This window comes from Acinonyx jubatus, chromosome D3 (genome assembly GCF_027475565.1).
Source record: "Acinonyx jubatus isolate Ajub_Pintada_27869175 chromosome D3, VMU_Ajub_asm_v1.0, whole genome shotgun sequence".
In the NCBI taxonomy this organism is placed as follows: Eukaryota; Metazoa; Chordata; class Mammalia; order Carnivora; family Felidae; genus Acinonyx; species Acinonyx jubatus.
This window is the reverse complement of record NC_069392.1, coordinates 9163368-9175887: the sequence shown is the minus strand read 5'-3', so window position 1 is coordinate 9175887 and position 12520 is coordinate 9163368. Positions and strand designations below refer to the sequence as shown.

The 12520-nt window shown below is 36.7% G+C and overlaps 1 protein-coding gene across 19 annotated transcripts in view; it reads left to right on the top strand.

Annotated features, from left to right (window-relative positions):
- Nucleotides 1-12520, top strand: part of ATXN2 (ataxin 2) — a 126079-nt gene that overhangs the window by 71185 nt on the left and 42374 nt on the right. For 18 of the 19 annotated variants that reach the window (XR_008291519.1, XR_008291516.1, XR_008291515.1 and 15 more), the window contains 5 exons: nucleotides 134-343; nucleotides 2973-3155; nucleotides 5632-5829; nucleotides 6204-6311; nucleotides 6571-6641. Coding sequence is in view for 13 of the 19 variants with exons in the window: in XM_053205781.1 (XP_053061756.1) it covers nucleotides 134-343; nucleotides 2973-3155; nucleotides 5632-5829; nucleotides 6204-6311; nucleotides 6571-6641 (770 nt within the window). In the remaining 6 variants the exon portion in view is untranslated. The remainder of the gene's footprint in view (nucleotides 1-133; nucleotides 344-2972; nucleotides 3156-5631; nucleotides 5830-6203; nucleotides 6312-6570; nucleotides 6642-12520) is intronic. The other variant, XM_053205782.1, reaches the window with a different exon arrangement.

Sequence of the window (12520 nt, the reverse complement as noted above, 5' to 3'; positions counted from 1 at the left end):
CAAATGACTGTCCTCAAAGGGTTAAAATGTACAAGAAATCATTTTTGTCATTTTACTTTTTTTTCTGTTTACTTTTTTCCCTCATTTTTTTCTTTAGTTTTTATACTTTCCTTCATATCATTTGTTCTGTCAGGTGTTCCCTGGCCATCGCCTTGCCCATCTCCTTCCTCTCGCCCACCTTCTCGCTACCAGTCAGGTCCCAACTCTCTTCCACCTCGGGCAGCCACCCCTACACGGCCGCCCTCCAGGCCCCCCTCGCGGCCATCCAGACCCCCGTCTCACCCCTCTGCTCATGGTTCTCCAGCTCCTGTCTCTACTATGCCTAAACGCATGTCTTCAGAAGGTACAATACCACAATTTGTTCATGTTTTTGTTTGTCTTTGTTTAACTCCTATGTGAGTTTATAATTACAAAATAGTTTCCTCTTCATTATTTAATAACCTATAATTTCCGTGTTTTAACTTTAGTTTATTAAAACTATTTCTATTAACCTTTTGTTCATGAGAAATGTGGTAAATACTGTGTGAAGCAATGAACTGTCCTGGATTGTAAGAATGAGGCTTTAATCTCTGCCTGGTAATGATGCTCTTTTACAGCCCCAGAAGGTCTACTCCAGGTTTCTGTCCCTCTCAATATGCAATGTAAACAGTGGCTAATGATAAACAGTGAACTTTCTTTACCCAGTCTTGGCCTTACTGTAGAAGCTATCATAAAAAATAAAATAATGATAAAAAAGAACCTATTATTTTACAGTTACTTGGCCAAGGTACTAGTGAACCTACCTGTTGGCCATAGGCAGGAATGGTGGTTTAGAGGTCCTTTTTGAGAGGGACAGTCCATGTAGTTGCCTTCGTGTGTTTACTCTTAGATTATAATATGGAGATTGGTCTTATGTTTGGGGGATTTAAGAAAATTAGTGTCATAATATTTTCTAGTGAAAGTCTAATCTGGAAGAAGTCCTTGATCTAAGATAAAGTTGTTAATAAAAACCATGTGCCCTTGTCAAAAACAAAACAAAACAAACCTGTAGTTTTCATGCAATATTTGATGCTATACCCTCTGTTGCTATGTAGCAAATACATGGAGGTATTGTAGGAAGGTCACATTTTAATATAAATGCAGTGCATATGTTAAAGACCTGTTTTCTGAATAACTCCTTTTGATGTTTATTTCAGAGTATTTGTGTTAGAATTTTGATCTGCTTTGTTCATTAAAATCGCAGTTGATACAGTTACTGTTGAAACTAATACAGTTTTCTGGCAGTGCTTCCCTGGAGAAAACTATGTTGGCTGCTTTTTAATAAACTGTTGCCATCTAGGCAAGACGGAGGTCATGGGATCTTGACTAAAGTAGCTAACCTTGAACAGCATGTTGCACTGATTTTCAAGGTGACTTCCTTGCACAAAAGTGCCTGTAATGGTGGCCACTAAACAAGAAGTTAAAATCTATTGAAGTATTTGTTGGGATGCATTGTTTGAGTAAAAACAGGACTCACTAGTGAGTACGTACATCTTCACCACAGTAAATTGTCAGGACTGCTTATGGACTGACTATTCGGGCAGAAGTACACCCTCTGCATATTGAGAGGCTGCTACATTATCCAATTTTTCTTTTTAACTAGTTTCAATTAAACCGTTTTCCAGTCATGTAGTTAGATGACACTGAAGCATTTTTAAAGTGTGAACTTCACAAGTAAAACCACTAAATATTAAATACAATGGTTTTGTGTATTTAGTATAGGAGAGTACATTTTGTTTCTGTATTTTATGTATTATCAAAAAGAATGAATTTTTTTGCAAGTTAAGAGTTTGATTTCATTGCGCTATACCAATTAGCCTTCTTGTTCTTTTTCTCTAAATGGGTGTAAAAAATATATATATAGATACACAGTTACCCAATTCGTAATTCAATTTTTTTTATGTAAATCACTTCTCTAGTTGAAAACTATGATATATAACATTAACATTTCTTTTTAACATTGTGTCCATGGGTAAATTCCTACTGAGAACACAAATTTGTTTGACATTCTAAAGAGTTCAACAGCAAGGTGAGGGTGAAGATTGGCTTTGACATTAACAGTGAGTTTTACTGAGTGTTAGCACTGTCTGGCTTCTCTACTGAGAGCAAGTCTGTCTACTGTTTTCACCTGATTGTTTTGTTCGACTGCAGAGTAGACTTTTTAGAAATAGAAATCACAAATGGGTTGACAGAATTAACGACCTAGAATTTTGACAATTTATATAGTGCAAAATTTCTTCTCCAAATGTCAATTATTCTAGTGTTTCAGGTCTTTTCAGTAGAATTTTCAGCTCATAGCCTGGTTAAGTATGAGAAACTGCTTACAGGTGAAGACTGCTTTAAGGCATGGCTTGTAAAATTTATTACCATGGCAGAAGAGGTAGATAAACTAAGATTTTATAGAAATTTAAGAAAGGTGTGTAGATATGTTTCCATAGTATAAAAGCATATAGGGATCAGTAGTCTTTTATTTAAAATTTTTTTTTCTGATTTTAGAAATAATACAGAAAATTTGAGGGGAAAAGCTAAAAGTGTGTGGTAAAATAAAACTTAGGTAACCATAACTTCTGTTAACATTTTATTGTTTTTATTTTTATATGCCTACAAGTAATGGATATAGATTAAACAAATTGCCAAAAGTCTTTGAAAAGTTATGACATCTCTTTGATTTCTTATGTCAGCTTCATCCCTCCCTTCCTTTAAAAATAAAGGGAAATAATATAAAATTTATTTATAAAACCTATGGCATTCCACAAAATAATTCTGAAAGAATATGGCCAAAAATACGTTGTTTTGTTTTTGTTTTTGTTCATTCTTTTATAACCAAGGAGAAAGTAGAGAGAGAGAGATGTGTGTGTGTGTGTGTGTGAATGAATGGGGTATATGTGTTTAGCAGAAAAGTTGTACTGATGGACGTTGTATCATTTATGTGATGTTCACTATTCCTTTCTTAGGGCCTCCGAGGATGTCCCCAAAGGCCCAGCGACACCCTCGAAATCACAGAGTTTCTGCTGGGAGGGGTTCCATTTCCAGTGGCCTAGAATTTGTATCCCATACTCCACCAAGTGAAGCAGCTGCTCCTCCAGCAGCAAGGACCAGTCCTGCGGGGGGCACATGGTCATCAGTGGTCAGCGGGGGTAGGTAACACTTGGCTTGGAACATAATGACAGTGTTCATTTTGTAATTCTGCATGTAAAAAGGGCTCCACCACTCACTATATGTTAGAGCAAAACATGTGATCATTCTGAGTTTCAGTTTTGTCAGTGGGTTAATTTCTGCCTGTTCTACTTTATGGACTTGTGATAAGATTCATATGAGATTTGTAAGTATGAACATAATTCATAGTTTTATAAAGTACCACTCAAATATAAAGCAAATACAGTATGAGGGACCATATTTCCTACCTTCTTAGCAGTTTTGTCCACAGATTCATTCCACAAACATCTGGGCTCACCGTGCTATGTGTTTCTAAAATTAAAGAAAATTTTTTTTCTAACATTTACTTATTTTTGAGAGAGAGAGAGAGACAGAGAGTATGTGAGCCGAAGAGGGGCAGAGAGAGAGAGGGAGACACAGAATCCAAAGCAGGCTCCAGGCTCCACGCTGTCAGCACAGAGCCCAATGCAGGGCATGAACTCACAAACTGCGAGATCATGACCTTAGCCGAAGTTGGCACTTAACTGACTGAGCCCCGCAGGCGCCTGCTTTGTGTTTTAATAGCATGTGTATATGGCACTAATTTCTGATTGTATTTCCCTTATGAAGAATATCAAACATAACTCAAGGGGCCCAAGTTTTATCTGTGATTAGCCTGAGGAATGTGCTGACAGCAGTTATAAAATTATAAAAAATACTCTTTGATAAGAACTTACAGTTAATTTAATGTTTGCTTCCATAACTGTGGAGAGTTAGAGCACGCAGTGATAGAGGTTTTTTGTTTTGTTTTTGTTTTTGTTTTTGTTTTTTTTATCATCTATCTTAATCAGCACATAGAATCTTTAAAAGAAAAAAGATCTTGGGGCACCTGGGTGGCTCAATTGGTTGAGCCCCTGACTTCAGCTCAGGTCATGATCTCGCAGTCCGTGAGTTTGGGCCCCTCGTTGGGCTCTGTGCTGACAACCCTTGAGCCTGGAGCCTGCTTGATTCTGTGTCTCCCTCTCTCTCTGCCCCTCCCCCACTCATGCTCTGTCTGTCTGTCTCTCTCTCTGTCTCTTTCTCTGTCAAAAATAAACATTTAAAAATTTTTAAAAAGAAAAAAGATCTTTATTTTTAAAAAATGTTTTAAGTTTATTTATTTTGAGAGAGACAGCACAAGTGGAGGAGGGGCAAGGGGGAGGGGAGAGAATCCCAAGCAGGTTTCATGCCAACAGCACAGAGTCCAGTGCGGGGCTTGAACTGACAAAACCATAAGATCATGACCTGAGCTGAAACACAAGAGTCAGATGCTTAACTGAATGAGCCACCCAAGTGCCCCCAAGAAAAAAGATGTTTAAACTTAACCAGAAAGATCTCCAGACTCTGCTGAATGCTTTAGTTGATATATATTGCTCAGAATCATGTATGTATAATTTTATTGTAAATTCCCTTGTACTTCTGTTTTCTTCCTTGATCTTTAAAGAAAACCAAAAGAAATTAGATTTTAGATCTTAGAAATTAGATATTAATTAGGATAATCTAGTTAGAAATTAGATAGTAGTTATTAGAAGGAAATGATTCATTTAACAAGAGAATGGAAGGTCTAGAAACCTATTTCTTCTGTTGTACCATTAATTATTTGACATTACTTAGAATCTGGAGATGAATTTGAGAGTAACAACATGATTATAGAAGTGAAACAATAAAAACTGTTGTTACATTTATACGCAGAATAGTGTTACAGGTTTGTTTTTTTATACTTATTAGAAAATTGACAGTTGTTGAAGTTTCCTTCCATGATCCTATGACTTCAAAATGTAAAGAACAACTAGAGTGAAGCGAATTGAACCATTTTCTCTAAATCTTTGAGTTCTACAAATAAGTTTATAATGGAACAGGAAACCTATTAGATGCTTACTTGAGCTCAAGTGGAGTATGAATCCCAGCATGAATTACCTTCCTCTTTTGGCTAAATTGGTTCCCCAATTTTCTTAGTTATTGCAAAGTGGCTCTTGAAGAGGCAAAAAAAGAACATACAGGATTGGCTGCAAGCTGCCAAAAGGTGTTTGAGTTTATTATTTGAAGGAGGAACAAATAAGCCCATTTCTTTGGGACCTCTACCCCATTATTAAAGAGACTTCTCACTTCATCTTAAAAAGTAGTGTTTATCTTGTCTTAGAATTCCAGGATCTAACGTGATTTAAAGTACTTCCTTTTAGAATTAATATATTTACTTACAAGGAAAAACTACATTTGTACTTAGGTATTAATAATTATTGTCATTCTTCAGATACTTGTGTTCTCAGTCACCACCACGATTCCGTAAGACTTCTGAAAAGAAAACAGAGTGATGGGATAAAGAGTAATTGGGATGGTGGTCAAATTAGGACTATGTTAACCTGTATTTTCAAAGAAGCCTCTTTGAGGAAGTGACATTTGAGCTGAGAATTTAACGTATAACTTTTCTCTTTCTTCTAGTTCCAAGATTATCCCCTAAAACTCACAGACCCAGGTCTCCCAGACAGAACAGTATTGGAAATACTCCTCCTGGGCCAGTTCTTGGTTCTCCCCAAGCTGGTATTATTCCAGCTGAAGCTGTTGCTATGCCTGTTCCAGCTGCATCTCCCACACCTGCCAGTCCTGCATCCAATAGAGCTGTTACCCCATCTATTGAGGGTATGTAAGAAAGGGCTTCCAGCTCCAGAATGTCATTTGTGAGGTTCAGTGTTAGAGTTTAATGTTAATTGTATGAAAAATGCGATGTCCATTCATAGGTATATATTTGAGTATACATTTAAAATTTTACATAAATGGAGTTGTTTAAGTAATACTACTAATTTCATAAATGTTATTCTTGAATGTCTGTTAACAGGGCTGACATTCTTGGGTAGTAGCTATTAATATAAATAAACTTACTGGTGTTTGATAGGTCTGCAAAGGAGAAAAGCTTGTGGTTAAATGGAAATGTTTTTTCCCAAAAACTATAGTAAATAAAAATTGTTGAATATTTTCCCATTTTACTTTTTTTTTTTAATGTATTTTTTTTTTAGCTAAGGATTCCAGGCTTCAAGATCAGAGGCAGAATTCTCCTGCAGGGAATAAAGAAAATATGAAGCCCAGTGAAACATCACCTAGCTTCTCAAAGACTGAAAATAAAGGTTAGAGCTTTAAAAAGTCTTCCTGTATAACTTGGAAATAGGAAGGATATGTCTGATCTCATGCCAAATACAGATTGTTTTTGGTCAATACTTTTTCTTAGGATTGTGTGTATTTAAATGCATGAATTGACCAATGTCAAAATCTGTGATTAATATATTGAATAAAAGAACTTATTTTCATTTCTAGTATCTCCTCCTAAAAGGATTTTAAGTTAAAGATTTGCAGTAAATCTGTATTTAACTGTTCCACATTTCACAGGTATATCCCCAATTGTTTCTGAACATAGAAAACAGATTGATGACTTAAAGAAGTTTAAGAATGATTTTAGGGTAAGTGTTACTATTGATTAATGAGTTAGGATTTTAATGTCCTAAGAATTTTTATATCCTTCATTTACAAAATATGTGCACACCCAGAAACCTCGAATGATGTGTGTAGAAAGCTAAGCATTCTTCAAGTTGTCTTTGCCTATGCTTTTAAGTAGGTAACTAAAAGCATGTACTATGATAAGAACTAAACAGATATCAAATGAAAGAGAATATAATTGTGACATTTGAAGCCATCATAACATAAGTTATTATTTGGTGTTCATTTGATTACATTATTCAACGAAGAGTAGAGCAAAGCTGAGGCATTAATTTACCTGATGTGGCGAGTGGATGATGGACTGGACCTCAGTGTTCTTAGGTAGTTGCAGATTTATACTTTGTGCACAAATGTATTGTGATAGAAATCTTTCTCTAAAACCATTTCTGTCTTAGGTCTTGTTAACATACTCTAATCTCTCCTGGATGACCATTGCATTCTTTTCTACAGCCTTTACCATAGTAATACATTTTGCATTTCAAGTCATATTTTGAGACCAACTCAGGAGGTCATCTTGAAACTTAGCTCCTTAGAGGGAAAAGATCTGATGATTAGCCTTAGAAAAAAATGGCTGTCTTAAGAGATGAATCAATCAGGGGCGCCTGGGTGGCTCAGTCAGTTAAGCGTCCGACTTTGGCTCAGGTCACGATCTCACAGTTCATGGGTTTGAGCCCCACATCCGGCTCTGTGCTGACAGCTCAGAGCCTGGAACCTGTCTCACATTCTGTGTCTCCCTTTGTCTCTGCCTCTCCCCCACTCGTGCTCTGTCCCTCTGTCTCAAAAATAAAAATAATAAAAACATTTTTAAAAAATTACAAAGAGATGAGTCAAATCAAAAGGCAGCCTTTTCCTAGCTTGTGTTGGCTTCCTAAAAATTAATAAATTTTTGCTGATAGCTTAATTTTTATTGTCACCATTCAAAATATTACATATCATATTTTATCACAATTTATTCAGCTTTAATGCTGTTAATAGGTGTGAATTTTAATTTTTTAAGCTATAGTTAATGCATGGACGGGACACCAAGAATTATGACTGAATGCCCAGATATCTGGTTTAGTATGTCATGCCCTCCAACACAATTAAAGCCCTCCTGTGTACTTGGCTGCCTCAGCTGCATCCTCCTGCCAGAGGGAAGGGTTTCTTTCCAGTGCAGTTCTTGATACTGTGTCATTGAGTAGATTCCTGAAGAAGAGAGGATACTATTTTGCATGATCTTCCGTTTGTTATAAATTGAGCTCATGCTATAGGAATTGCCCATTTCCTTAGCATTTTTTACAGTCAGACATTCAGGTCCCTTCTTACTTGAATTTAATTTATTATGTTATGAAGGAAAAAACATTTTTACTTTGGAGCATATGAGTTAGTACATTTCTTGTAGCAGTTATATTGAGGTATAATTTACATGTTATACAATTTAGCCATACAAAGTGTACAATTCAGTGGGTTTTAGCATATTCACAGTTGTACAACCATCACCACACTTAATTTTAGAACATTTTTCTTCGCCCCAAAAAGAAACCCCATAGCTCTTAGCAGTCACTCTTTTGCTTTAAACCCCCACCCCAACCCCCCACCTTTCCCTAGGTCCTGAACAGTTTACTTTCTGTCTCTATACGGTTGCCAGTTGTAGACATTTCATATGAATGGAATCATGTAATATGTGGCCTTTTGTGTCCGGCTTCTTTCACTTAGCGTAATGTTTTCAAAGCTCATCCATGTTGCACCATTTAGAAGTACTTCATTGGTTTTATGGATAAATACTAGTCCATTGTATGGATATACCACATTTCATTTATCCATCAGTTGATGTCTCTTTCAGTTATTCCCACGTTTTGACTATTATAAATAATGCTGCTATGAACAGTAGTGTAGTTATATTTTCATTTCTCTTGGCTATAGATACCTAAGACTGGAATTCCTGGGTCCTGTGGTAACTCCGTCTTTAGCCTGTGGAGGAAAACTTCCAGACTGTTTGCCAAAGCAACTGTACTGTTTTGCATTTCCACCAGCAGTATATGATATTTTCTGATTCTCTACATCCTTACCAACACTTCTTATTGTCTTTGTTATTAGAGCCATCCTTGTGGTATTTCATCGCGGTTTTGATTTGCATTTCTCTGATGGCTGATGATGTTGAGCATCTTTTTATGTGCTCATTGGCCATTTGTAGATCTTTTTTTAGAGAAATGTCTATTCATTTTAAAAACTGAGTTGTCTTATTATCAAGTTGTGAGAGTTTTTTTATGTGTTCTGTGTACAGGTCTCACATCAGATACACGGTTTCTAAATTTCTTCTACCATTCTGTAGCTGGTCTTTTCACTTTCTTGATGTTGACCCTTGAAGCTTGAAAACTTTTGATTTTGTTGAAGTCTACTTTATCTTCCTTTTCTTTTATTGCGTGTGCTTTTGGTGTCATATCTTAGAAACTTTGGCTTAATCCATAGTCATAAAGATTTATTTTTATTTTCTTCTAAGAGTTTCATTTGAGGCTGTGATCTCTTTTGAGTAATTTTTTAATATTGTGTGAGGTAGGCTTCCAGATTTATTTTGCATGTTGCTCTCTCTTGTCTCAGCACCTTCTCTTAAAAGGGTACTGAATTGAATAATCTTTGTCCCCTTGTGGAAGCTCCGTTACTGGAGTCTGAACTCTCCTCCATGACATCTGTATGTCTCTCTTTTTGTCAGTAGCACAGTGTCTCTAGAGTTAGTATATTTTTAAATAGCCTACAACTTCATTTAGTAGAAAACATTACGTAATGTTCTTGTACTATTAGATCACAACTTCCTGCAATCTTTAACACTTGACTCTTAAATTCCAGGTAGTTGTAAGATTAGCATTCTACGTCTTTAGGACTTCTAATCTTACTTCTGTTGGGGGCCTGAATAAGTGTGAATGTATTATTAAGTCTCTTACAAGTAATTTTCTGGTCTATAAGTGAATACTGGAAAGCAAGGAAATAGTATTAAGAATGTTTGAGAGTAAGCTTATAATTTTCTAAAGGTAAAATAGCGTTATTAGTTTACATTTATTATTTCCTATGTGTCATACACTGTCCTAAGTGCTTGTGTGATAAATCCTTTAGTGTCCTAACATCCCTTTGAAGTAGGTTCTATTCTTTGAGGCAAAGACAAGTTAAATAATTTGCCCAGAGTCACATGGCTAGTTAAAAGAAAGGCCTGGCCATCTGTGTGTTCAAGTTTCTAGTAGTGCATTGGACAGTATCTAATGCATAGTGTGTCCTACATAGTGCATAGGGTCCTGCATACCTGCATGTCCTGCATAGTGTTCTGTGAATGAATCATCAGAGCCATCCTCATGACATGCACTTGGCCTTGAACTGTGGTGGTTCACAAACATCTGTAGTCTTTCATTGAGACAGAATTAGGAGTACCCTGTGGTTTTGTTTTTTCTGTTCATTTTCCTTGACACCCATCTGCAGGATCTAATGTAGCTGTGTGCAGGTTGCTGATAGCTTTATTTGTGTAAGAATTGCTAGTAATTTGATCTGTTACAGATTAATGGTACGAGGTTTGGAAGTAAGTAGACTATCTGGTTTGAATCTTGCCTTTACAAAATCATAAGTATGACATTGAAACATGTTATCTGCTTCTCTGAAGCTGAAATGGAATTATTGTAGAACCGATTTCATAGTGTTCTTACGAGAATTAAATGAGATGCTACCTGTAGTGTTTAACATAGTACATGACCCACAGTGTCTATTCAGTAAATATTAATTCCTATTAGCAAAGTAAAGATGATCGAGAATTTTACTGTCAATCAGTATTTTCTTGTTCTCTAAGTCACATAAGAATTTCAGTTTTCCCATTAAATGTTTATACTGCCCAAAGCAACCTATAGATTCAATGTAGTCCCTGTCAAAATACCAGTGGCATTTTTCACAGAAACAGAATAAACAATCCTAAAAAATTGTTTGTTACTACAATAGATTTCAAATGGCCAAAGCAATCTTGAGAAAGAAGAAGAAAGCTGGAGGCATTCCTGATTTCAAACTATGTATAAAGCTGCAGTAATAAAGAATATTACTGATGTAAAAACAGCCATATGGGTCAGTTATAGAAATAGAGAGCCCAGAAGTAAACCCATGCATATATGGTGAACTAATTTATGACAGGAGCCAAGAATATAGGATGGGGAAGGGACAGTCTCATCCATAAATGGTATTGGGAAGACTGGACTGTCTAACACTATACCCAAAAATTAATTCAAAATAGATTAAAGACTTGAACATAAAACTCCTAGAAGAGGGGCGCCTGGGTGACTCAGTCGGTTAAGCATCTGACTTCAGCTCAGGTCACGATCTCTCGGTTTCGTGGGTTTGAGCCCAGTGTCGGGCTCTGTGCTGACAGCTGGGAGCCTGGAGCCTGCTTCAGATTCTGTGTTTCCCTGTCTCTCAGTCCCTCCCTGACTCATGCTCTCTCTCTCTGTCTCTCAAAAATAAGTGAAAACAAACAAGCCAGAAAACCTCCTAGAAGACTTCGGCATAAGCTCCTTTACATTGGCAGTGGTGGGCAGCAATATTTTTTGATTTGACATCAAAATCAAAAGTAACGAGCAAAAATAACACACGGCAAAGGAAACCAACAAAATGAAAAGGAAACCTACTGCATGTAGGAAATATTTGCAAATCACATAACTGATATGGAATTAATATCCAGCATGCATAAAGAATTCCTACAACTCAGTAGCAAAAGAACAAGGAAACGGATTTTAAAATGGCAGAGGGTCTAAATAAACACTTTTCCAAAGAAGACACCGATAGCCAACAGGTCCATGAACAGGTGCTCACCACCAGTCACCAGGGAAGTGCGAATCAAAACCACAATGAAGTATCCCCTCACTCTTTTAGAATGGCTATTACCAAGAAGATAAGAAGGTAACAAATGCTGACCAAGATGTGCACCTTTTGTGGAAACATAAGTTGGTTCAGCCACTAAGGAAACAGTTTAGAAGTTCTTCAAAAATAAAAATTAAAAATAGAACTACCATATGATCTAGCAATTTCACTTCTGGGTAATTATACAAGGAAATGAAAATACTAGCTGAAAAAGATAGCTGCGCCCCCATGTTCATTGCAGCATTATTTACCATAGTCAAGACATGGAAGCAACCGAGGTGTCCATCAATGGATGCACGGATAAAGAAAATTGTGTGTGTATATATGTAAGCACACACAGATACACATGTATTTTTATATAACATATACACAAATGTGCACATGCACACACGTTATGTAACAGAGTATTCAGCCATAAAAAGGAAAGAGATCCTGTCATTTGCCATGACCATGGGTGGACCTTGAGGGCATTATGCTAAGTGAAATGTCAGACAAAGACAAATAATTGCATAATCTCACTTGTGTGTAAAATCATAAAGAAAGAAAAGAAAAAAAACTCATACAGGTTGATGGTTGCCATAGGCCAGGGGGCAGTGAAATGGGGAATGGGGTCAAAAGGTACAAACGTCCAGTTATAAAATAACAGTTAACATCAGGAGATGTAATGTTCAGTATGGTGACTACAGTCAGTAATACTGTATTGTATTTGATTGAAAGTTGCTAAAAGAGCTGATCTTTTTTTAATTTAAAAAAAATTTTTTTTTTTAACATTTATTTATTTTTGAGACAGAGAGAGAGAGAGAGAGAGAGCATGAACGGGGGAGGGTCAGAGAGAGGGAGACACAGAATCTGAAACAGGCTCCAGGCTCTGAGCTGTCAGCACAGAGCCTGATGCGGGGCTCGAACTCACGGACCGCGAGATCATGACCTGAGCTGAAGTCGGCCGCTTAACCAACTGAGCCACCCAGGCGCCCCTGATCTT